Genomic DNA, 27315 nt, shown 5'->3' with positions numbered 1-27315 from the left:
AGAACTCATTTGTGCCTGCTGCCATTGGCTTTTTAAATAAGTGATCTTTCTATTATTAACAAAAATAATAAATGGAGAAAATAGGGGAGTAAAAAACAATACTTACTTCCAAAATGTATAGAAAGTATAAAGTAGCTTTAAACGTAAATACTCAAATACAAATACCTCCAAGTAAATGTAATTAATTACATTCCACCTGTTTGTTTCTACTATTTAAAATAAATAAATAATTTGTACAGGCAAGAAATACACAGTAGGATGAGATGATGTTCCACCACTTATACTTTGTTCACTTAAAAGTAAAGCTCCTTTGTCTGTAACATGTACTACCATCAGTTCAACGTTAGAGGGCGGCCTCTTTGCGCATTTGCTCTCTCTCTCTCTCTCTCTCTATCTATCATCTCTTCTATCTTTCGATATCTTTTCTATACTCGCTCTCGCTTCTTCTCTCTCTCTCTCTCTCTTTCTCTCTCTCTCTCTCTTTCTGTATCTCTCTCTCTCTCTCTCTTCTTATCTCTCTCTCTTTCTGTCTCTCTATCTTGCTATCTCTCTCTTTCTCTGTCTCTCGTCTCTCTCTTTCTATTTCTGTTATCTCTCTTTCTGCTCTCTACCTTTCTGTCTCTCTCTCTTCTGTCTCTCTCTCTTTCTTTCCTTGTCTCTCTATTTCTGTCTCTTTCTTTCTGTCTTCTCTGTCTCTTTCTGTCTCTCTCTCTCTCTCTCTCTCTCCCCCCATGTCTCTCTCTCTCTCTCTTCCAGTCTCGCTCTCTCTCTCCCCCTCCCCCCATGTATCTCTCTCTCGCTCTCCCCCCATGTATCTCTCTCTCTCTCTCTCTCTCTCTCCCCCCATGTATCTCTCTCTCTCTCTCTCTCTCTCTCTCTCTCTCTCTCTCGCCCCCCCCCCCCCCCATGTATCTCTCTCTCTCTCAGAGCTGCCGCAAAGCCCCGTCCTCCAGGGCTTTTTAAACACCGTGTTTGCTTCACGCTCCAACAATATCATCCAATTGAAGAGCCGCAGCGCTAAAAGCACTGAACCGACGGTCAACGTGGGAACAGCGCCGACGAGCACAAACCGTTATGTTTTAAGAAAGACAACGACGGCGTAAACCAAATTGAAGAAGATATTGTGTTGCGGGTCAACGAATTTAACCCCCAATCTGCCGTGTCGGGGGGGGGTAGGCAGTATCAACAACGGGGCGTCTCGGTGAAATGAGAGCGGACCGGGTCGGTGACCGTTATTCCGTTGTTTTCAATGCGGTTGGGGCTAGCTCGGTACGGCCGCGTTGATGCAGCAGCGCACGGCTGTGGTGTTCAAATCCACCACCGGATCTGGGAAGACAATAGGTGAAATACACGCCGGCCTGGACTCCCAAGACAACACTAAACGAGAGTCTGCATCCGCTTTGGCTTCACTAGGTAGGTTGTAACACGGTTCCTATCCCCCCCCCCCCGACACACGGAGACGTTGATGTCCGCAGACACGAAGCCCTGAAGGGAACTACGGCCGTTTCTCCTCCTCGTTGCCTTGACGACTCTGTGAGACTGCGGTAGTTTTAACGGACACAGCGGGATAACGCGGGACAAAGCGGGATAAAGCTAGCTAATCCGTTTGTCTTTTTAGCTAACAATGTATTAAAACAACCGAGGCTTGAATATGTGAGGAAACCCTCGACTGAGTTGACCTACATGCTGTTGTACAGTAAAGTCAGTAGGCTGTACAAGAAAGAGTCGTGGCGGTGTGTGGGGTTTAATATATATATAAATATATATATATATAATATATATATAACGGCCATTTCATCGTCCACAACATATTATCTCACCAAGCCTGTGTGTTTCTCCGTATGGGCGTAAATTGGGGGATGCGATGTAGCTGTCAGCCATGATATTGTTATGCTATAATTCACGAAGAGTATGACCTCATGTGTTTGTATTACAATGGGCTATTTAAAATGACATTTTTAGGACAGATATCATCATCATATCAATGTATATTTAATGGCTTGTCGTTGGTTGGAGTGGGAATGACGGACGAGCTGTTTTACTGACACTAATATTACTCACAGTTATCATGATACAAGCACATTACATATCGCAATGCTGTAACTCACAGTACAACAGGAACTGTAAAGGAGAACAGCCCAGCAAATGGCAAAACAATCATTTTTAGCCAATCAATATAAATGACTTCCAGCTTCACAGAATCTTTAAAGAAAACTGAAATGGAAAAATATGTCATATTGCAGTGTTTGCAGTGATATTGGTCCTAAAATGCCATTTTAAATAGCCCAGAGGACAAAGGATATATTTTGGCTGCTTAATATGACGTTTTGGGACACATATCATCATCATATGAATACATTTAATGATTTGTTGTTGATTTAGAGTGGGAATAACAGATGAGCTCTTTTACATTTTACATTTATCATGACATGAAATACAGAAACTGCCAGTCCATAGTGAAGAAGGGATGTGTTTCACAATTAAAATCTTTTCAATCGATACAAATGATTAGAAAAGCAAATTATTAATGTAAAACTGTATAGGGCATCTTCATAAAACTGTGCAAGGAGTGTGTGCAATATATTGACATGTTGATGTTAACTGGCACGTTTGTCCCACCCCTGTTAGTGACTAATCACAGATAACTCATCACATTGACTTAGTAATAATGTCAGTCATGAGTAATTACTCCAGTTGATTGAAGCAGGCTTTGATGTTTTGGTGGTTAACAGTATAAGCAGCCAGGACTGTGGATACTGAACCTTCATCGTACTTATATGTTTAGTGAAATGACATCAATACTACTTTTCTAGCTCTGCCTGACATGACAGGTGGTGTGAGTTGTGCATGAAGTCATCTCAGTGCACTGTTAACCCACGACGGTCGTGCATTTCTCTACAGTGTCTGCGTGAGGAATCGGTTTAGAGAGTGAAGTGACAGCCAGCCGGTAGCTGGATCAGGATGGCGGCTGTAGTGAACTATTCTCCGCCCTGGTGGGTGAATCTGCTCCACCGGTTGCCTCATTTCAACATCGAATTTCAGGTTGTGAGCAGTGACTTCAGACCGGAGGACTCTGAGTACCAGAAGGTAAGACAAGTACGGGGGATATATAACCTCCCACTCAGAATTCATCATCCCCTTCATCATGCAGCATCACCTTATCATCCCACCTTCTGCCACCTGCCCACACTGTAATTTCACAGCAGAGTGGCCAAGTGGTGACTGAGGCTGTCCTGCAACCGCAGAGCTGTGGGTTCCCTCCCTGCGTCGATCAATGCTTTGTGTGTGTGTGTGTGTGTGTGTGTGTGTGTGTGTGTGTGTGTGTGTGTGTGTGTGAGAGAAATGTCCTTGAATCAAGTCACAGATCCCCTCCCTGCTCCAACATTGTTATTGATAGATGTAGTGCAGAATGTATTATTTGATTAATCAGTAGTCATGTGGTGGAACACTTAATGGTTGCAGTATCTGAGGAATTGCAAGATTAATAGTGAGATAGGAAAGAAAAATACATTTTTGCTCAACAAAATTGTGATTGTTTTTGACATTTCACAAATGATTGCCGTTTCCTTTGATTAGACTATTAGATGATTTTAAAATGACACTGTGGATGAAGTGCTTGCAGCTCCTACACATCATCTACACAATGTGATGGCTCTCAATATGTCTCCAGATAAAGAGTGTGGGAACCAATGGTTTTGTCAATGATCGTGATCATGACAAGTTTAAGTACTTTATAAAGTCAAAATGCTTAAAATGTTATTGTTCCAGTTTATTAAAAACGAGGATTTTCTGCTTGTATATATTTGTTTTCGATTTAGTACCTGGTTGAATAGTTGAAAAAGCAAGCGATTTAAAAAACCCCATCTTGGGCTAATTTATGATGGCTATTTTCACTATTTCCTTAAATTGTTATTGAATTTAACGACTAACTCACTAATTGAAAAGATATCCAGTTAGAAAAACAATCATTGGAATGAGTTAGAAGCACTCGTTCTATGATAAACACTGAGTCTGCAGCGCTGCCTTGTTACAGAGCAGCTCTGTCTCAAAGAGGGGCTTTGGCCCAGTTTTGCTGCATTTCATTTGAATCCTCAAACAAGGTGACTTCCAGGTCTCTGCACCAGAAAACACATCCCTGCGAACCCACAAAAAGCCGAGACACATCGTTTAGAATCCCACATTTCATGGGCTGCAGTCACCCCTCAATGTAATTTGCTGACATGTACGGGGAAAGGAGGGAGGGCGTGCAAGTTCAAGAGCTGAGCGTGGGAAGGCACCCACAGCCATGAACAAGGGAGGGAGATGGGAACTGGAGAGAGAAGCAGGGAGAGAGGAGGAGTGAGGAAGATAAAAAGAGACTGATTGGAGGCGAGAGGAGAGAGAGAAGGCTCGATGAGCCATGGGAGGTGCTTCTAAATTGCCAAATAGCCACTTCCTGCGAGCTATTCAATGTTTCACTAAGGGCCTTTGTGAGTGTGTGTGTCAATGTGTGTCACCACTGGAATTTTAAGGACTCCCTTTTTAGACTAATTACATCCTGGCATATTTTCGCCGACGAGGCTGTTTCTATGTCAATGAGCATCCTGCTCTCTTTCATATGTTTGTTTGTACGTTATTTGTATGTACAGATGTTGTGCATGTTATATATGCTTGTATGTTCATATGCCACATACAGTATGTTCCCTTTCTGTGTCAGTGCGTATTTAGCACTTAGTGTTGTTTGTCGAGGTGAGGTCACAGATCTCCCTCAGGGGTTGTGTGTGTGTGTGTGTGTTATTGTGTTTGTGTATGTGTGAATATAGGGGTTCTATTCAGGGTGAAATCATTAATTCTGGCTAGACGGGAGGAGGGAGAGGGAGGAATAGAGGGTGAGAAGAACAAGAAGAAGGAGGTTGAATTGGATTGAGGGAGGGAGGGAGGGAGGGAGGGAAAGGGGGGGGACAGAGAGTGGGAAGGGGAGGGTTGTAGTCTGTTGTGAAAGAATGCTCTCTTTCTTTCTTTCACTCTTTCACTGAAGCCCGTCTTTAGATTGGCTCAGTATATCTGTCTCAAAGGCTTTCATGCATCCAATCATCCAGCTGAGAAACACACACACACACACACACACACACACACACACACACACACACACAAGGTCCTACACAGTGTCCTTCAGTGCACTGAGTCCGTCACCACAACACACAATAGAGAGAGATTCTTCTGTGCAGTGTTTTTCTTTCTGATGTGATTTGGCACAGGTTCATTTGTATTCAGCTCTTGAGCTCTGAAGCTGCTCAAAACTTTCTTCTCACACAATGTCATTCACTCATTCACTCGTGTTTCTTATTCTAGAACTTTCTTCTCTTAAACAAACACAATAAAAACAACAACAACTGGTGAGCATTCATTCAAAGGAGCAGTTGGTCTCTGATGGCTTTATTTGGGATGCTGACTCCGTGTCTTTTTGCAAGACAACTGTTTTATTTTTTTCTCCTGAGGAGCTGAAATAGGAGCTGTTATCCTGAGGTTCTGCAAAGGCATTGGAATAACTTGTGTGTGTGTGTGTGTGTGTGTGTGTGTGTGTGTGTGTGTGTGTGTGTGTGTGCTTTCGTCTGTTTGTATTATGGTAGAATCGCAGAGTCAGCTACCAGCCGCAGTTTAACAGCTGCAGAACATTACAGAGGAATCATGTGACCTGTAATAACACATTTTCACAGTTGTGGAAAGTAAATCTGTAATTGGTATTTTAAATAGAATGCTGTAATTTGCACAGTGGAAGATATTATCTCACAGCTTTTTTTTTTTTAAAGGATCAAAGTGGATCCAACGAGAAAAGGTGCCACTCTTTAATCTTTTTCTTGTGTTTAAAATGGTAAAGAAGCCACACATGTCATTAAAGGCCTTTGTCTGGCTACAGATTTAGCCGTTGGGGCTTCGGTTGCTCTTTGACACAGTAGTGCAGGTGAATACTAGCAGAATGAACTCGAGGTCAGTCAGAGCCTCAGGAAAGAAGTGGAGAGGATAGCAGGCAGGGCCCGACTCCAGGGTAACACGCGGGCAGGGAGAGCGCAAGGACAATTCACCGAGGTGGAAGGGATTGATCCTGTCGGCTCAAACACACACATGCGCATTCACAGGCGTGCACGCACACACACACACACTTAAATGGACAGATTGAAAGTAGATCACTGTGCTTGGGCGTTTAACATTTAGCCACTCCTCCGGCCTGCGAGCTGATCTCCAGTAGCGTAGTGTGCACACACTCTTAAGTACACACATGCACAGCCGGGCTCACCGTGCTTATTAGTAGCTAATTGATCCACACTTAATCTGCCCTGATGGTTTGTCAGCCTGACAGTTAATCTAGCAGTCATCATACACAGCGAGAGCAGAGACCTGCTTTTAAATCAGATTACAAATGTAACGTTCATCCCATACGCCAAATATCAACAGGTGTTGTTGCTTTATATTCAAACTGGTGCTGACGTGAGCAGAGTTTACTGTCAGGTAGTCGTTAAAATCATTTGTCAATGTCAAGCAAAGATGTCGCACATAAGCACTTGTCTTTGTTTTATCACAGCAGATTGAGTACTTTTGTGTTCAGGACTAAGGTTTAGGAAGTGTTTTACATTGAGATAGTCCTTTACTGGATTTACTGGAATAATGAGACTGCTTTAAATAGCTGCAACTAATTATTCATTTCATTGTTGATTATTCTGCTCATTAGTTTCTCTATTCTTCTTTTTTCCCCTATAAAATGTCAGATAATAGAAAACAAAATGCACATTTTAATTTCCCAAAGAACAAAGTCACATTGTCTGTTTTATCCCACCAAGAGTTCAACAAGTTGAATATATGGTAACAAAAATAAAATGATTCTTTGATTAGTTTTCTGTTGATTATCTTATCGATTGACTGATTCAGCTCTACAGTTCAGTTCATAATGAAAATAACCAGCGTTCTCTATCATACCGTGCACATCAGTGTGTCTGTGTCGTCACATTGTCTTTCTTGTTGCGTGATTTCTGAAGGACGGTCATGAAAACATCCACCGTTATATAGCGCAAGGTTTCATTCTCGTTCTTTAAAGCTTATTGCGTGTTACTCTATATTCAAAGACACAAGAGATCAAACAATGCATTAGTGGAGCACAGTACGCCTTTACCATGGCACAACGTCTCTAGCACTAAGCCTATAGATAATAACATCGGATAATACCAGAGACTAAGAACGGAGAGCGCTCATCTCCCCCTTCCTCTCCCATCCTACGCTCATCTTCTTTAACCTGTTGGAGAAAAAGCAATCAGCTGACTCTTATTCCACTAATGGATGAGTTGATCCACAGAAGAATATTTGATAACTGTTTTGATTTTAGAAAATGCTGTTTTCAGCCTCTGAAATATTGAAGCTTTCTTCCTTTTCTCTTTCACATCATATCATATTAAACTGAATATCTTTGGGGTTTGGACTGACAAAACAAGACGTGTAAAGACATCACCTTGGACTTTATAGACCAAACGATTAATCCATTAATATAGAAAACAATCAGCAGATTGATTGATAATGAAATGAATTGTTAGCTGCAGCCCTATAACTGATTATTGTACAAGTTGTAACCCTATAGAGCCACAATCTCTTTGTTATATTTAGACTGAGATGGTCTCCACCACCATGTGTGAATATTTAAAGTGAATTTTAATGCTTGTAATTCATATCTCCTTGCTGAGAGCTCAGACAATAGAAGTACAGTGATGCCTCAGCAGGGACTGAGGCTTGTGGTCTGGACTGCTGCTTGAACATTAGTCCTCTTCTCTCCCTTCAGATGTCACATCACACCACCGCAGGTCGCATCATATTATATATCATAATGTATCATTTCTAATGTTCTAGTGACCCACTAGCCTGGCTGGATTTGCTGTAGCCCTTCAGATTTGATGCATTGCCCTTTGCTGGCCTGGTTATCCATCTGCCACAGTTCACACTTTACTTGGAAACGCTGACCTTATTAGGCTGCATTGTTTCTCAATGTGAAGGGAGATTTGTGCCTCGGAAGTCAAGCTGGTGACAGCATCTCAGCTGGCTCCAGTGTGACCCGGGCAGCGTGAACGGTTATTTCTGCGATGCTTCTGAAGGTCAGGAATTTCCTCGGAAAAGGCGGCACGACAAATCAGGCTCCAGAGATAAGAAGCCATCTTTCAGATAAGCAACAGATCACATTTGGTATTAACAAATCTCAAACTATTCTTAATGGAGATATGAGTGTGGGTCCAATGCTTCGGTCGGACAAATCTCAACAATTATCAGATGAAGTGCCAGAAGGGCTGCTTCCTCTGAAGCGAATAGTCGACTAAGTCGTTTTGATCTTAGTGGTTCTTTAGTCAATCTGTCATTTTTAATGCTTTCTTCATGCTGATTGACTTATTTCCAAACGCATGAGCACATCTCTGGTGGCGCTTTTCCATGATTCTTTGTAGAGAAACTCAGTTTTTACAGATCTGTCCAATAAATCAACTAATCAATTAGCGAGTGATCGTCAACTAAGCATGTCTTTAGTCGAGGACAGCCCTCACGACCAGGAAATCTTTTACCGACATTCATGGTGTCCAGGGGATGAATCGTAACAACTTTGGAGATCCCTCTCATCAGATCAGCACTAGTTGAGCTGAAAATGGTTTAAATTTATGAGCTCTACTTTATGTTTTGTGCTAATTAACAAATGTCTAACACGCCGGAACGTTATGCTTTGCTTTGCCAAAATGCAATCCCCGATACATTTTAAGAAACGAAACATTATAATTAATGCATTTTTGAGTATGATGTCAATTTTGGCACACATACACTCATACAATACCCACGCATATTTACAGCAGAGGGGCATAAATTGCCGCAGGTTGGGGAAATCGCTAGCTGGCAGGGAGGGGAAAATCAAGTCAGCACAAAAGCCGGCAGTTAAAAGGCCCGTGAAGCCAGGAAGTCTGAGGATCTTACAGGCGGAGTCAGGTTTAGTTATCATCCATAGAGGAGTCCCCAGAATCACACTGCCGGTTTTCTAACAGAATTGTGGCACAATTCCTTTGTCTACTGTAAGTAGTCGAGCAGGTGGAGAGTTTTGGTTTTCCAGAAACGTGCCTTTGACTCTCCACGGTCCTGCAGTACAATGACTATTCCAGACATTCCAAAGAACTACCATTGGTGTGTGTGTGTGTGTGTGTGTGTGCTATAAAAAAAGATTTCATCAGTTCCAGACAAATTGCTGTAACAGCCCTCATCTCCGTCTTTACCCATTTCTCCGTTTTTAGATTTCAGTTCAGTCATCTTCTTTCACATCTTCTTCTCTTTCTGTCTCTCGCGCGTCTCTTTTCACCCCACCCCCCCCATCACTACTCCCTCTGTCTGGCCCCACCACCCCCTTCCTTATGTTACACTTCAAAGCTTTTAGAGGGTGTGTGATCCGTGCGGTGGGTCTCTAGCGCACACAGCTCCCCAACTGCACTGCTTCCGCTCACCCCATGGAGGTGTGCGTGTTTGATGGTGTGCAAATGTGTTTTTCATAGTATCCATCAAACACCCATTTAACAGCCACTTTCTCTTTTCTGGCCTCAAATAGCTAAAGCGAGGAACACAATCTGTGCGCGTCTGTGCACACAGGAAGAACTAAATCACGTGTTCTGTCTTTGTATCTTGGTTTCTGCTCATATCAGCCGATTGGCTTCCTGTGTATTTAACCTACTTCCTAAATGGTCCCCTTGTGATGAAGACTAAAAGATTCAAGTTCAAATGTTGACAGAAATATAACATAAACTGTATTATGACATTGTTTCCCCCCCCCCCCCTCTTCTCTCTAGTCCATTTTGCTGCTCGGGTCTGTGGCGTTGCTGTGTTTAGGCCTCGACCTCCTCTTCCTCCTCTTCTACTCATTCTGGCTTTGCTGCCGGCGACGCAAGAGGGACGACTCCTCGCACTCCCATACGCACTCCCAGCAGCCCAGCCCTGACTGCTGCTGCACCGCCTGGTGCGTCATCATCGCCACGCTCGTGTGCAGGTGAGAAGTTATCCACATTACTTAAACGTCTATACATTTATAATAAAGTTATGTGTGTTTGAATGTGTTTAACCCCTGCAACCATAAGATTGTTTTATGAAGAATGCTTGAGCGAGTAAAGATTGATAGTTTTAATTATTCCGCCAAATTAAAGGAATTTCCCTGTAGCCTTAAGTGGAGTTTCTATCTTTCCTCTGGGGATTGATGGGGGGGGGGGGGGGATTGGCACTCATTTGCTGGCTCTGTACATTACAGCCTGTTGCTGTACAGCTATATAGGCCATATCACGAAAACTGAACACGACAAACACTGTGTTTGAGTCCCATAGTTACACAATTAACATGATGTGCAGTCACTGTGCTGGTAAATTGGTATTCCCTTTAACATTTTTGTATATTTCTACCCAATTATGCACATTTTCAATTTGCACTTGATTAGACTGATACGCTGAAGAAAAGACATCTTTAAAAAACATTTTTTTTACGATTGTCTGAGGTTAAAAAGTTGGCATGTCGACTCCACCGGTAACCCCAAGAACAGAACATTAATATAGTGCGAGTGTCAGTGACGTACATACAGTAACTGCAACGTCCCAGGTTTGAGTCCAGAGGGCGCCCATTGCTGCATGTCACTACTGCATATATGACCACAGCAGCTGATAAAACAAACAACATTGTAAAGATGGATTATAACAAGAAAACTCATTCTGGAAAAGTGAATGGAAACAACAATGTGATGCCATAACATGTCCGAGTTACTAGAACTCAGTTATTTGTGCAATCTTGTCGTGTTCTGTTCCTGGACGCACACTGATTCACAGTAAATCTACATACGTGGCAACAATCAAGTCCACTCAGTCCATGTGGTGTTACTGGGAGGCAGCCAGGTGGTTACACTCCACTGTTTGTGTTTATGTGACTCTGCAGGCTGTGCAAACTGTGAGATGTTTCACCCACTGGACCCCGCAGCGGGTCACAGAGAGGTGTCTGACCACAGATCCTGAGCTGCTGTGTGGACTCTGCTCTTCTAAACACACACACACACACACGCCCACAAACATACAAACTGTTCCTCTTTCATTCACTCCTCATCCCTTTTCTACTTCGCATCTCCAGACATTTTCACCCTCTCGTCCCCTTTTCTCCATCTCTTTTAGCCCCCCCCCCTTATTTATTATTTCTCTCTGATAGGCCTTCTCTCTGGCCTAGAAAGGTTGCCATGGAGACAGAAGCAGATTTGATGCAGAGACGAGAAATGAATTATACAGTCGGGGGGAGCTACGTCTGTGTGTGTGTGTGTGTGTGTGTGTGACTCAGAGCTGAAGAGTGTTTTAATATTTTATGATTACATATAATATTTCTTATTGAATATTTGATATGGATCTGAGCATGTGTGTGTTTGTGGGAGAAAGTGTTTGCGTGCGGGTCTTCCCATGCCATTCTTTAAACACAATTGAATATGACATCATACTTTATTTTTGGCACAACACCAACCACATGTGTGGACTTCCTCCATGTGTGTGTTTGGTTCAGATAAAAGAAGCTGTGTCTTGAATTCTACTGTTTATGCTGCTGAAAGATTTAGTCAACCAGTCGATCAACGCACAATTCCTCGAGATTTGGATTTTCAAATCATTCTTTGAGTCAATTATCGAGAGAGTATCTGCCAATACCACGTACTCACCCGATACCAGTGCTCACTTTCCCCCATTGAACTCATTGTAATAATTCTTTCTGTAAGGTGACATGAGGCCAGAGATGCTGCTGCATTTAAACTTATGATACTTAATATTTCAGTCCTGGTAATTAGTCTGCACCCGTGGCTCCTGGTGGTGCAAGTAGGGAAATTAAATCCAGCATGGGAATGGCGAACATCGGCAGTGATGATCAAAGCTACTCAACGGAGAAGTTCTTACAGAATGTAAACATTAACTGCTGAATATATGTCAGCAATACATAGAATCAAAAATGGTTGATCATGAACATATTAAGGATTATAACTTTGATGTGGATTGCTTCTGAAATGGCGTTACCCAAAGCGCTAATTAAAGTCAATATGGGCGCAAATACAGAAAAAGAATCATTTCATCAACATGTTATCACTGTAGTGTGTAGTTAGTGCGGGGATTAGGGGTCTGTATGATGCCAACTGTTTACATGGAATAGCAGTTTGTGTAATCATGTTCTCAAGACATTTACTGTACCACTTACTGGATGCGTTTGGACTTGAACTCATCATGGAGCCAATTCTGACTGAATTCAACATTTACTGTCATCTCTTGAGCTCCAGCTGCGTGCATTGTGTTGTGCTCATTTAGGTACAGCGCAGCGTTCTTAGCGTTATGATGTCAGTCCATTTCAGCTGAGAGTGGATGTAAGCAGAGACCAATGCAGCGCTCCATCTCTCTGTCTCCGTGATGTATGTGTGTTTTCTGACCAACAGTCGCTGTCAGTTAATTGACTTCTGAACTTTTGCCTCGGCCCCTCCCTTTTACGTCTCATATCGTAAGCGGTTGTTTGTTATTCAAGTCAGTAAGCCCTTGATAGGAGCGGCAGGTATTAAAGCATCGACATAAAAGTCATAGAGAGAGGAGGGATGGAGAGTGGAGTGAGAAGGGAGTGGCAGGAGAGAAGAAGATGATGATTGAACAGGAGTGGAGGGAGAGGATTTACTGTTAAAACTGAGATGACATGGAGGATGAAGGAAGACGGCAGGAGGCGGGGATGGGGGGGGGATGGGGGGGATGGGAGGGGAACTGGAAAGATAAAAGAGAAGATATTTACTTCATTCCTTTATTTAACATTAGTCTGTTTCCCTCTGTACTTGTTATTTTATGTCAGATGTACACATAAAGTCCATCGTAAAGCTCTGAAACACACACACTTACACAATGACGTGTGTGTGTGTGTGTGTGTGTGTGTGTGTGTGTGTGTGTGTAAACCAGCTGTAACACGGGGCTACTTAAGATCTAATGGGCTAGAATGAATTGCCTTAACAATGGCCATTAATGTCCCTCTACAAATCTGTCTGTTGTTAGTGTGCAGGCAGAGACATCATCAATACAAAGAGTGCAGTCATACACACACATGCGCACATACAGTACACTAAGACAAAAGAGGGAGCTGCAAGAGCTTTGCAGGGCCGAGTGAGAAAATAAGAGCACGGTGGGGAGGGGCTGAGTGGTGAACGAGGGTTACATGTGAAGAATGAGTGTAAACGGGATTTCTTTGGAAGAGGTGGTGGTGGGGGTGTTGGTGGTGGGCGAGGGGTTAGTCCTGATGTGAACATGGTTAAGGAGTACAAGGTTTTTAAAGAAAGGGTGTTGGAGACCTCAGATATTGTATAGCATGTGTCATGTGTGAATGTGGACGCAGAGCTGCAGAAGGATCATATTATGTGCGGTCTGGTGACCCAATTATTGTGTGTGTGTGTGTGTGTGTGTGTGTGTGTGTGTGTGTGTGTGTGTGTGTGTGAGAGTGAATCATTCCTGGTAGTCCTGTGCCCGCTGGAGGCCAGAGGGTGACACCAAAGCAAAGAGCTCAGCGTCGCCTGTTGCTGGTTAAAAGAGGAACTGCACTTAATAACAACCTTGTTTTGTTGCGTCTCCTCGATATGAGGTTGATATGCGATAACGTTTTTGAATATCAAGATAACGATATAACGTCTCAGTTCTGCCTTCCTGCTGCTTTCAGTTCACTGCTAGAATACAACAAATTGCTTGCATTCTTTTATTGAGCACATTAAACATGGAGTACACAAAAGACGGCAATAAAAAGGGATTTGTCTGAGTTAGTTGAAAATGTAACTGTATGTGTGCGGATGTATGACCGTTATTGAACTCATTCATCCATATTGATTAATTTTATGCCATCCGATGGTTGAATTAGTCATTTTGTTAACACTTGGCACTTCCTGTCGTCTGCCTCCCAGCGCTGGCATCGCTGTAGGATTCTACGGAAATGGGGAGTCGAGTGATGGAGCCAATCGTTTGGCATACTCCCTCCGTCATGCCAACCGCACCGTGTCCGGAGTGGAGAAACTGGTGAGTTACCTGCTGCTTCCTCATCGCTACACCAATGAAAAATAAAATAAAACACATGATCCATGGCAGTTTCAAGGTTAAGTTCTCTTCCCTGTGACTCTCCAGGTGTCAGACAGCGCCCTAGCCTTAAACCAGACCGTGGAGGAGAGCTTGGTGCAGTTGGAGACAGCCTTCCAGGAGCAGACAGACTACGTGTCCATCGTCCAAAAGCTGCAGGGACAGCTGGACGAGCTGGTGAGGCTGATGGTGGAGGTTCCCTTCTGGTCCAATACTGACATTTCCCTGGAGGATTTGGCCCGCAAGACGGAGGCGTTTGATTTTTACAGGTCAGATTTAACAAGTAACGGTGTGTGTTTGTAACGGAAAAAAAGTATTTGCTGGAAGTGAAGAGGAGAATTCAACAACGTCATGGTTTGGTCTCTCCCTCGAGAAAGAGATTTTAATCAACAAGGGACTTCCTGGTTAAACAAAGGTCAAATTAAGACTGGAGGGTGCCGGTTAAAACCATTAAAATCAACCACTCTGGCACACAGCTGGTAGAAGTAGAAATGAGAAAGCCCAGTGAATAAACTGATGAACCTTTAACAAAAATAAAAAGCTAGTGATCTGATTGTGAGCGTGACCCTGAGATACGTGAAATGTCCTACGCGGTGTATGTTAAAGGATTATTGGCTCAGTGGCAGATTAGCACCCTTCACTTTGTGGCTTCTGTGTGTTATGTAATCTCTCTTATTGGTATGACACACTGTGTAAAATGTGTGTGTTTACAGGTGGCTGGGGTATCTCGGCCTGCTGCTGTTCGATGTACTCATCTGCCTTCTGGTGCTCTTCGGCCTGATACGCAACTCAAGAGGCACTCTGATTGGGTAAGCTACTTTACATCACGCCCCAAAAGCTTCTCCTATTGGACGAGCCAAACCCTTTGTAGACTCTCCGTCTGTGCAGTGCATGTCCTGTTGGCGAGCTGAATCTGTATTTGTGTGTCCTTCAGAGTGTGTCTGCTGGGTGTCTTGACTCTGATCATCAGCTGGGGGTCTCTCGGGCTGGAACTGGCTGTCGCCGCTGTAAGTGTAACCATGGCAACATCACCGAGCTCTCTGGCTCTGCAATGATGTAATCTTTTTTTCCCACCGCTCGAGCGAGTGTGTTCGGCGTCGATGTTACTGTAGCCTGATGTGTCATGTGTGCTCGCCCTCTCACAGTCAGCCAGCGACTTCTGCGTCTCCCCGGATACCTACATCACCAGGGTAACCAAGGAAAACGCTGTCATCGACCAAGGTATGCAGAACCAGTCAACTGACAGCCGCCGCTTTTAAGCATTTTGTTCAAGAAAACAGTTGTTTCCAAAACATTCAGGCGGGTGAATCGTGAAAGACAAAGCAGCAAACACTTCTTACAGGTTCCACGTGTCCAACATCTCCTTCTCAGTTTTATTTGAGTATCTTTAGAGGCCTGAGGAGGTGAAACAGTCCAGGATTGCTCAGGAAGATTGTTTGTACCATTCCCCTGTCACGACTGCTCAAAGCGTTGCTTCTCTGCTCCACCGCTGCACAAAGACACATTTTATAACTCGTGATAGAAGGAAGGAATAAGAGGATTCGTAAATAGACTCCTCGTCGGAGTTACTGCAGGTTGACAAATAAGCAGACACCTCTTGAATAGACTTTAGCATCTACGCTGACAGTTGAATCTCACCCTGACATGTTGCTTCTATTTTAAGAAACAAGTGTGTGTGTGCTTTTGTATGTACGAGTGTGTATCCAAGGGGATTGCGTTTGACTGACACTCGAGTATCTAAAAGCTCTTCCTCTTTCTCTCTCTCTGCCGACTGCAATGCATCAGCAGTCCTGCACTCCCCCCGCTCGCCCTTCTTCCTGCCTGTCCCAAATGTAAAAACAAATAAATGAAACATTGAGAGCACATTAAGGCTTTTTCAAGGATCATTATCTGGTTTGTTCTCTCTCTTCATCCTTTTAGATCCCTCTTTACCTCTCAATTACTCCTTTTCTTCCTCTCTCTCTCTCCCTCACTTCCCTCTTTGCACTCATCTAATGAGTTCTGTTGTCTGTCAGTTGTTTCCGCTCTGTAGAGCACAGATGTTGCCTGTGTAACACACACACACACACACACACATATAACACACACACACACACACAGACATTATTATGCCCGAGTACTTCTGCTAATACAAGTCTCCATGGAGAGGTTCTGGACTTAGTCTTAATACATACAGTGAGAGTGTTTTCCTTTCTTTCATTAAACTATGTATTATTATTATTATTATTATTATTATTATTCTATTGACATGTGTGTATTGGTTCATTCCCAGATATCCTGCAGTATTACCTGAGGTGCAGCCCTGGACAAATCAACCCCTTCCAGCAGGTTGGAGTTTTTCTATTTATTTGTTTAATTTGATATATAATACATTTCTTACATTTCAGGTGGTTTACCTGCTTTAACCTGCAAAGCAATTACAGTTGTGTTCACATTACATTGTCAGAACTCTTCACACAGTCAGAGAAACAGAAGTCTTTGTGGACCGAACTGGGAATCATTTTCTATTGCTTTCTAATAAAATGCATTCAATGAACACATTTCATTCATACACCACCACCTGCAAAAACTCTATATTGGTAACAAACGCTAACACATCAAAACAGAATGATGGCACACTTCATGCATTTCTTCAGTAACCATATTGAAATCTATAGAACATATTAGCAGATTATTTACAACACTGTAAATAACCAAAATATGTATTTGTGTGTGTTTCTTGTGTCGTCTCTTGTGTCTCTGTGTGTGTTTTTCAGAGGCTGTCAGGGAGTCACAAAGCATTGGTGGAGATGCAGGATGATGTGGCAGAGCTACTGAGATCAGCAACACGTGACTATGCCAACACCAAGGTGTGTGTGTGTGTGTGTATGTGTGTGTGTGTGTGTGTGTGTGTGTGTGTGTGTGTGTAGTTCTTTATCTTCACGGATGAGTGGTGTCGCGTTAGTGGGAGCGTGATGAAAGTGGCAGCTACTAAAGTGCCACGTGCTTTTATCTGCTGCGTGAGGATGTACATGAAGGCGAACATCTATATTTGAGCATGCATGTGTAACCTCTGCTTCTTTTGTGCAGGGGAGTCTCGAGCAAATCCAGTCTGTGCTGAATTCCACTGAGGTTGGTCTTCACCAGCTGACTGCTCTGGTCGACTGTCGCAGCCTACACATGGTGAGTCACGCTAGTTGCGCTAGAAGAGAAAAGTTCTCATGTCCAACACTTTACTTAACTGACTCCTCTCCTCTCCATGTAGGACTACGTTCAGGCGTTGACTGGCCTGTGTTATGACGGGGTGGAGGGTGTCATCTACCTGGTTCTCTTCTCTTTTGTCACTGCTCTGATGTTCTCCTCAATTGTGTGCAGTGTGCCACATACCTGGCCTGGCAAGAGGTAACACACACACATACAGTTTCTCTCGCACACACACACGACCCCCGCAAGCCTTTACGTTCCTGAATCTCTTCAGCTAACCTGTACACTAACAGCTAACATGTTACTACTTCTAACTTCGTAATTGTTTAACTTAATTCATCTTATGACCTGAAAACAGTGGAAGAATAAAGAATCTCCTCAGTGCCCACGCATGTCATTCTTTAAGTGTTTTTGCCTCCTGAGCTGTTGTATCCTTCCGTTCGTCCTCCTGCCTGTCTTTGCATCCATCCAGTTTTCTCTGCAAGTTTTGTTTATTTTATTGTTTACCGTTAGCGCCGCCAGTCTGGCTGATTGTCTGTTTCCATGTTTGTATTCATCTCTCATTTTTCTTTTCTTCGCTGTGGACTTGGAGCACCAGTGTTGTGTTAGATTGTGTATCACCACGTTCCTTTTTTTTCTGTGTCCCACTTCCTCCTTCTGTTCCGTCCCTTCCTCCTCTCTCCCTGTCCTGATTTGGAAATGCTTCGGGCTTCAGCGAATGATGGTGGATATCGGGGAAATTAAACGACCCTTTGGTCCGATAAAAGCCGCCCGTTCAAATAGCCATTCAAACAAACAAATCATTATTTGTTAAAAATCATTGCAAAGAGCTCTAGACTGCACATGCAGTGACGAGTTTCACTCAGCTGTGCCATAATAATGGTGTTTTACGCTTGGTCGTTGGGTGTGAATTGCCAATAAATGCTAATGCATGGCCCAGCAGGTATATAACAATAATACATAATGTCCCCGAATTTTGCAAGAATAACTGCTCATGTCAAGTTGCATATTAGACTGACTGTGCCGCAGCTGCTGAGTCTGTTCGATGGGCTGCACAGCTTAGCTCTTTTTTTGGTTGCCTGAGTGAAACACCTCCATCTGGTGGCCAGTCAGCGCAGTAACTACTGTTGTGCCTCGTGTCTCTGTTAACATACCGTAGGGCCCTGCTAAGTATGTTCTCCATACAGCTCCCTCCATCGTTACTTCTTTGAAACATTACCAGCCTGATGTGACTTTCCTAAAACAACAAAGAAGAAACAAATAAAATAGTCTGGATAATAGGGTCTACATATGTATTCTGTGGGTGAGCCATACGTAGTAGAAGCCAGGACATTTCTGTAGCCAGAGATCCAACTTCCAAATCAGCACATATCTTATTTGATGCCTCATTCTGTTACGTTGCTGGACGTTTTTTACATTTTTGCTCAAACCAGCCATGTTATCTCCTTTTTTCCCCGATGTTTTCTTTGTTGCTTTTAAGTTTCATGGAGCGCTCAGTGATGCATGAAGTACTTCAGAGAATTTATTTTTCCTTTAAATTTGATTCAGTTTGGACAATTTGAAATGGACAGTTATTACGAGGAGAGAATCCTCCATGTCAATAAAGGATGACTGCATGAAGAAAATGACTGCATGTTTCTACGTATTAAAAGAAGTTCGAGTATGCTATCTTCATACACTTTAATTATGTAACGCAGCAACAACAAACTGCTTCATGGGTCCACTCCGGGCTGTGTAGTAATACTAGAGACCCCACTGTAGTGGACCTGTTTAGTAGATGAATGCTGCCCATGTTCCTTTTCTTCTTGTTTAGTTGCTTCGGTGATGAAGGCATGGCCTTACCCAGTATTGTGTATCAGGGGATTCCACATAGTACAAGTACACCTTCCCCTCTCCTAACCTCCTCTTCACTTGTTTACACTCTGTTGTCTCTCTCGGATCTCCCTCCCCTCTACCTTTTCCCCTCCTATCCATCATGCCCTCTCGTGCCCTGCCCTTACCCTGACCAATTGAAGGACGGATGAGGAAGACGGAGAGGACGAGTCGGGCGCCTCACGGGGCGGTGTGCACGATAACCTGTACCGCGTTCACATGCCCAGTCTCTACAGCTGTGGCTCCAGCTACGGTAGCGAAGCTAGCCTGCCCGCTACAGCCCACACTGTCAGCAATGCCCCCGTCACTGAATACATGTGAGTTAGCACCCACCGCTAGCTAGAGGCTAGCAGGATCAACACACTGCCTGATCATAGGTAGCTGATGCTTGCCCCTCCCTGACCCAGACTAGCAGCATAGCAACGCTCACTGCCTGCAAAACCATAAGTCAGAACAGCTAGTTGCTCTGTAAGGCTCGCATGTCCCTCGTGACACATCAGTGAGTTAAAATCCTTCACTAGCTTTCCCTTTGATGCTGATAGAGAACAATTGCTGCTGCTGTATCAGCCTGCTTCAGTCCACAATGTTAGAATAACAGATTTCAGGTTTGCACTTGCCGTAGCAAAAGTTATTGCTTTCACCCTGCTGGCTACGTGTTACAGTTGGCCAAAGGACTGCTCTGAATACAACACGTAATACAGAAGACAGCATATATATCTCTGGTCTCACACTGCTTGCTACTATTTTAGCTGCGAGCTTATAAAGTACTATGTGCTGCTTACTGCTGTGTAACAAGAGTGAGTTTATTGAACAATTAAAGGACTGTGTTTTTTATGTTTTGGCCCATTAACACATCCTGTATGCTCAACAACACTGAGGACGCTGAGCTGATGTTCCAAAGCATACAGACAGATTTATCTCAGTTAGGGTTCATGTCAGAATAATATAAGATTTCCTGAGATAGGTAATCCCTTACAGTGGATGTTTGGTCATATTTGCTTTTTTATAAAGTTAAGCTGTCATTGCATGATTATACAGTTGTGAGCAGATGTTTCTCCCGTGTCGTGCTTCTGGAATCTGACATTCAAGAGTCCAAAGGACCAGATTCACATACTCCTTGGAAATCAACTCAATAACATAAAGTAGACGTGTAAATGTAATGTAACTATGTATTTATAGTTAATGGACCAAAACATAGAAAACCACGTATTTGTCCTTTAAACAGAGACATCTTACATTTACAGAAACAGCTTTTAATACTGAACAATGATGTATGTGTGTTGTTTATATCAAGCGACCTGGGTACAAATACATTTGACTAGTTTAAATCTTTGGACTGTTTCAGGTAACTTTGAATAATTTTCCTTTCCTTTCCTTATTAAACTATTATTATTACTATTAAACGATTAAACTATTATTATTACTATTAAACTATTATTATTAAATCTATTACTATTAAACTATTATTATTACTTTTAACTATTATTATTACTATTAAACTATTATTATTAACTATTACTACTATTAAACTATTATTATTAACTATTAACTAGTTATGATTAAACTATTACTATTAAACTATTATATTACTATTAACATTAAACTATTATTATTACTATTAAAACTAAGGAGGAAACGAGGAGGAGGAAACGAGGACGAGGAAACGAGGAGGAGGACGGGGAAACGAGGAGGAGGAAAGGGGAGGAGGAAACGAGGAAACGAGGAGGGGAGGAGGAGGACGAGGAAACGAGGAGGAGGACGAGGAAACGAGGAAACGAGGAGGAGGACGAGGGAACGAGGAGGAGGAAACGAGGAGGAGGAAACGAGGAAACGAGGAGGAGGACGAGGACGAGGAAACGAGGAGGAGGACGAGGAAACGAGGAGGACGAGGAAACGAGGACGAGGAAACGAGGACGAGGAGGAGGACCAGGAAACGAGGAGGAGGACGAGGAAACGAGGACGAGGAAAACGAGGAGGAGGACGAGGAAACGAGGAAACGAGGAGGAGAACGAGGAACGAGGAAACGAGGAGGAGGACGAGGAAACGAGGAGGAGGAAACGAGGAGGAGGAGGAAACGAGGAGGAGGACGAGGAAACGAGGAGGAGGAAACGAGGAGGAGGACGAGGAAACGAGGAGGAGGACGAGGAGGAGGAAACGAGGACGAGGAAACGAGGAGAGGACGAGGAAACGAGGAGGAGGACGAGGAGGAGGAAACGAGGACGAGGAAACGAGGAGGAGGACGAGGAAACGAGGAGGAGGACGAGGAAACGAGGACGAGGACGAGGAAACGAGGAAACGAGAGGAGGAAACGAGGAGAGGACGAGGAAACGAGGAGGACGAGGACGAGGAAACGAGGACGAGGAAACTAGGAAACGGAGGAGGAAACGAGGAGGAGGACGAGGAAACGAGGAGGAGGAAACTAGGGAGGAGGACGAGGAAACGAGGAGGAGGAAACGAGAGAAACTGGAGGAGGACGAGGAACGAGTAATAGGAAACGAGGAGGAAACTATGAAACTATTATTAGGACTATAAACGATTACTATTAACTATGATATTCAACAGTACTATTAAACTATATTATTAAAACTATTATTATACTATTAAACTATTATTATTAAACTATTATTATTAAACTATTAAACTATTATTATTACTATTAAACTATTATTATTAAACTTATTATTACTATTAAACTATATTATTAAAACTATTATTATTACTATTAAACTGTTTGCGAGGGACATTTGTACACACTATGTGTGCCTAAGACCAGTTTCCTTTGGGTACACACACACACACACACACGCACACTGGTAAAATATACTATTTTCAGTGTGCCTTTGTGAGACTTAATGTTTATCTTTTGTGCATTGTTCAGAAAGAATGTTAACTATGTTGGACTGGGGCAGAGGGCTTTGACCCCTGGCTACATGGTACCACCCAGCTTAAGTCCCTGACTTGTAATTATTACTGAGGCCATTTGTCAGAGAGTCTTTAAGTCGTACTCATGAGCAGACCACAGACAACAGCTCAGCATCTGAGCGCCAGTGGCACGGCGACCACATGCAGTAACCTCTTATTCTATAATGCAGGAGCCAGAACGCAAACTTTCAGAACCCTCGGTGTGAGAACACCCCCCTGATTGGCAGGGAGTCCCCTCCACCCTCTGTAAGTGCACACTTTCTAGAACACACTCTCCCTCCACTGTCTTCCAATACCCACAATGCAGCTGGGAAATCCGCAAAACCCACAGAGACGGCATTTTATCATTTCAGAATGCAACAAAGGAAGCATGGTGTTGACAAATGTACTTGTATCTCATGTCTGATGTCTTTTTAGAGCATGCTAGTGTGGATATTGGAAGGTAGTGCCCTCTCCCTACACCACTGCAAGTGTCCTCTGTGCTCAAACTAGACCGTAATCATGGATCGCCGTTATGAAGGTCATTTTGGCAGCCTGGGAAAACTGGAAGTTTGAAAAGACGTCTGTTGTTAGTAGGTTTCGCACTTGCATCAAAAGAGACAAGTGTGATTGTCGGGTCATGTTAGACACAAAGCTGTCCTCTATTTCTGATGTAAAAAGTCTGCTTGGTTTCACTGTGGCTGTGAGGGCCATGTGAGGAGAACTTGTCCCACAGATGACCAGTTCAGAGACATCATTGAGACCTTTTAGGGATTTATTTTGTAGTGCATCAACCTTTTCCTTCAATACCAAAAGACACAATTCTGCCAGTCTCGCAGGTGTCTGTCACACCTCTTGTTTGAACTATTTGCCACTAACAGGGCGACTATTGTGACTTTGACACGGTGCTGCTGGGCCTGTAGCTGTGGATGTCGTTCCATGCAGTATCAACTGTATACATCTGGGGCTGCAATACTGTGGACTGACCAAATTTAATCCACAAATCTAGCATTATTACTTCTGAACACCTTTTAGGATACATTTCTGGTCAACTGGCCGTACACCCTGCAGTGAAGATGAACATTTTTGAGCCCAAACCTCTAAACTTCCTGCTCCCCCCCTCCCGTCCCCCTCCCCCCACCCGCCCCCCTGTTCCCACAGTGTGTCTATGTGTGCATTTTCTTGTCGAGGTGTATGTGTCCTCTGTTTCTGTGCCCCCTCACCCTTCACCATTAAACAGTGACAGGAGCACACGTTTCCCACCTCCACTGTTGCACTGTAGTAGCCACCAAAATGGCCACGATTCATCATTCTTAGGCAGGGCTGTCGACCGGGCTGCTGTCCAGAGTGCTCACCCGTCATCAGCGTCTGCAGCGATGTGGAAACCAGAGACCTCCGACAGTAACTAGCCTAGCTGCTCACAAGAGACCACTAACTCATACCAGGCTAACCTACTACATCAGAACTAGAGCACTAACTACAAACCACTGACAAAACAGACCACATCTGCTAATTTACAATAACATCATCCAGACCTAATCAGCTGTAAGAAATAACCAATAACTGTTGTAATCAAACCCCCGGCTGTCCAAATGACTGGTCAAAGTATTTCTGTCGTAATCCTATCTGAATGTACGTCTATCTGTCTGTCACTTACAATCATTCACATGTCCTGATATAATGTACATTATTTAATGAATACTTCACCTGCAAAAGGACCGATTGTGCATCAATTACTCCGTGTTGGTGAAGAAAACTCTTGTATCTCGCGTGCCTCCTCGTGAATAAAGGATTCAAAAATGGATGGGGGCGGGGGGGGGGACACATCCAGACGAGTAACACGCCTGCGTAACCCTGAGATGCAGAAGTGTTTGGAATCGTCCTTTAGCACAAATGCACGTGTTTGTGAGACTTATACATATATATAGTTTGGCTGTTGTTAAACCCCCCCCCTCCCGATGACTTCAACTCATTTTATTCTTCGTTCACGTGGAGGCATGCGAGAAAAAGAAGGTTTTGTTGGAGGTGCCACAGGGAGAGTAACTGACGTGGTCATCTTGAGGGTGAAGCATTAAACTGTTTCTACATCTCTTATTGTTCTTCAGTGTACTGTAAATACGGCTTGATCATAATCCATACATGATTCTGTTAATGGTCTTCCCTCCTGCTTCTAATTGTTTCCCACTTCAATTTCTCCCTCTGGTTGTCTTCTTTCCCAACATCTTCCCCTCTTCACTCTTCCTCTACACTCCCTCCTTTGTTTCCTCCTGGCTATCCTTCATCTCTTCAGTACACCTCCAGTATGAGAGCAAAGTACCTGGCCACCAACCGACCCGAACAGAACCGCCGCTCCGTTCCCAACGACCAACTGGACCCTGGTAGCCGGCCTCACCCCACTGCCCGACCACAGTCTTCAGTCCACTAGAGACCAGAACCGCACCTCTTCCACCCCAGTACTGCCGAAATCCAGTTTTCACAGCCAATAACGAGATCCAACTCAGCGTTCGCCGAGCTCAAGCAGAGCGGAGCGTTTAAACACCCCGGTTTGGCAACATCCGCCGAATTTACCCGAGCTGCTTGTTCCACCACTGCTGTGATGGATCAGCCCCACATACTACCCACAATGCACAGCTACTCAAGCGCCTTGGCAGTTTCTTCCACTTTTCAATTCTCTCCCCTTCCACTGGGATCCGTTCACTGCCCTCCAGTGGAGACAACTCATCACCACTCAATCCCCTCAAAACACTTCAGAACACACACACACACACACACACACACACACACATACACACACACACACACACACACACACACACACACACTGTACAGACCTGTAAATAGTAAACGTGTGCTTTACTCTATGAGAAGTAGACTGTTCATCATTACTGGTAATGTGGTGTGCTGCGTGTTTATCATGGAAACATTTGCTGTAACACACACACACACACACACGCGCACACACACACACACACACACACACACACACACACACACACACATATTGATACATAAATAGAAGGACACATCTGTATAAATAATAAGCCAGTGAATTAGAAAGCCATGTTTAGATAGAAACAGTACCACCACATCCTCTTTAGCGTAACATTGTCGTCTAACTAAGACTTGAATCATGAGCTTGAACAGTGTGTCCACATCTCTCTGCGTGTACATGCAGCACACGTGTTGATTAATGCATTCTGAACACGAGCCAGGAGTCCCGTCGTGGAATAACTGTTTTGAATTTTGAGAATTGGAGTGACAGACGAGGGACATAAGAAGGCTCAACCTGTGCCAAAAAACTCTGAATAATGAGGGATGCCTTCTTTGTGTTCTCTTCTTCTACTGCCTCCATTCGTCTCAAAAAAAGGGGGAAAAGCTCATGTGGACTGTTTCCCCTCGGACTGTAAATAAAAAAGGGAACGGGAAAGACACTTGAAAAAGGAAAACGATGGACAGAAATGGAATAAGACTCACGTAAAAAAAAAAAATTGCGACTACACATTTGCCAGGTGCTATGTAACCAGTCACGGTCCCAGGAGACGATCAGGACCGAGGAGGGACGGAAACGTTTTGTTTTATTACTTTAATGTTTTGTTTTCATTCAGGGATGTGATCAGGAATTTAAAAAGCAGTAAAAATAAAGCAGCTTTCCATCATTACTGAATGGAAGTTATGTCCCGAATCCTGAGAAACCCCCATGTCCCTGATAATTAATGTTACTTAAAAGTGTTACAAAATGAAGGAAAGTGGGTATTTTTTAAAAATGTTTTATCAAAAACTGAATTCAGGAGGTGATACTGTGACCAAGTAGTATTCTGTTTCTTCTATATGTTTTTGTTTTCTTTCTTCCTATGCTTTTCTGTTTAAGCTTGAGTTAACTGGTGACCTTGTATCGACCTTTAGCCACCTGTAGTCTTTCTGTCATTTTTATTTTTTTTTACCCGCAAGCACAAATTCTCTTCAAGGTGACTTTGCGAGCTGGAGAAGTGAAACGCACTGCCAGTGGTTTTTTCCTCCCGCTCTAAAACTCTCTGTACAGTGTATAAAAACTGTATTTGTGAACCTGTGTGTGTGACATCACTGCTGCGTGATTGGCTATCGCTCTATTCTCAGTGTTACTGTGTGTAAGTACAGTGATCAGTGTGTCTGACTGGCATCAGCCTATCTAGCCTGAGTCATTTCTACACAGACGCCGCGCATGCCCTCATATACACACACACACACACACACATGCTGTAGAGACATACGCATTCAATACACACACACACACACACACACACACACACAACAGTTTCTTATAATAAAAACAAATCCATCTCTCCCTACTTTTGGCCAGTTGACATTCACACCTAGAGCTGTAGTACCTGCACGCCCTCCCACAGCTGTGACATCACACTGATTTGCATTATGGGTGATGTAGTAGGAAGTAACCGCATTTCAGAGAAACCTGGAATCTAGTGATTAGCTGAGTGAGCAGAGCCCTAACATTCAAACACCTTTCAACCACCATTCCTGTACAGCATTTTAATATTTTATTATTAATCAATGACCACTTCTCGTCGTAGCGAGACAATCTTACATGTGTGATTTTACTAGGAAGAAAATGTCCATGTTATGGTAACAATGCTACCTATGGTCTAGTACTTTACAGTGTTTTTTGCACCATAAATGCAAACAATGTTAAGATCTGTGGACTAGTCACTGATTAATGGCCTTTCATAATGTTTTTAAACTCTTACAACACTCTTCATATCACAACATTTTTTTTATTTTTCTCTGTCTTGTAAAAAATCAAACTTTAAAGATAAATAATAGCTAGCTGTTTTGTAGGAGAATAAAGGCAAGAGCAGCATTGTTCCTCTCTTATTAATGGTGAATGACTCTCTGTCTTGCAATGTTTTATTAAGACTATTCCCGTGTAATCTGCATTCCTGACTTAAAGTTGTATTTGAATTCCTGTGCAATGCTTTCTGGGATTTAACCAGCCTGAGACCCACGCTCATGTTTAAGAGTCAGCAGTGTTTGTGTGTGTACGTGGTATTTACAGGACTTCAAGTACACCTGCCGTCCGGACGTGACAGACAAACAATGTTTTCTATGGCTGTTTTTATTTTCTGATGGTTTAACTAAGATATTAATGATGTACATGTCAAAACTGTGGTAATGATATCATTCAGCCTGGAATAAATGTTTTAAAAAAAGAAATTAAAGCAACTTTAACGTACTGATCGAGACTGCG

At 43.3% G+C, this 27315-nt stretch overlaps 1 protein-coding gene across 2 annotated transcripts; it reads left to right on the top strand.

Moving 5' to 3' along the window:
• The first annotated feature begins 931 nt into the window (after positions 1–931).
• On the top strand, positions 932–27308 carry LOC115028222 (protein tweety homolog 3-like). Of its 2 annotated transcripts, XM_029461845.1 has the most exons (15): positions 932–1413; positions 2902–3087; positions 9825–10021; positions 13952–14063; positions 14169–14389; positions 14834–14929; positions 15055–15127; positions 15266–15341; positions 16393–16448; positions 16877–16969; positions 17190–17282; positions 17365–17501; positions 19319–19492; positions 22268–22343; positions 24367–27308. In XM_029461845.1, exons 2-15 carry the CDS (start codon positions 2962–2964, stop codon positions 24499–24501), a joined length of 1665 nt encoding a protein of 554 aa, XP_029317705.1. In that variant the 5' UTR covers positions 932–1413; positions 2902–2961; the 3' UTR covers positions 24502–27308. The 2 variants fall into 2 exon arrangements, with proteins under 2 accessions (XP_029317705.1, XP_029317792.1); XM_029461932.1 differs by lacking the exon at positions 19319–19492.
• The last annotated feature ends 7 nt before the right edge of the window (positions 27309–27315 follow it).

This window comes from Cottoperca gobio, chromosome 1 (assembly GCF_900634415.1).
Source record: "Cottoperca gobio chromosome 1, fCotGob3.1, whole genome shotgun sequence".
NCBI lineage: Eukaryota > Metazoa > Chordata > Actinopteri > Perciformes > Bovichtidae > Cottoperca > Cottoperca gobio.
Note: the sequence above shows the minus strand (reverse complement) of the source record. Positions and strands in the feature narration are given on the sequence as shown.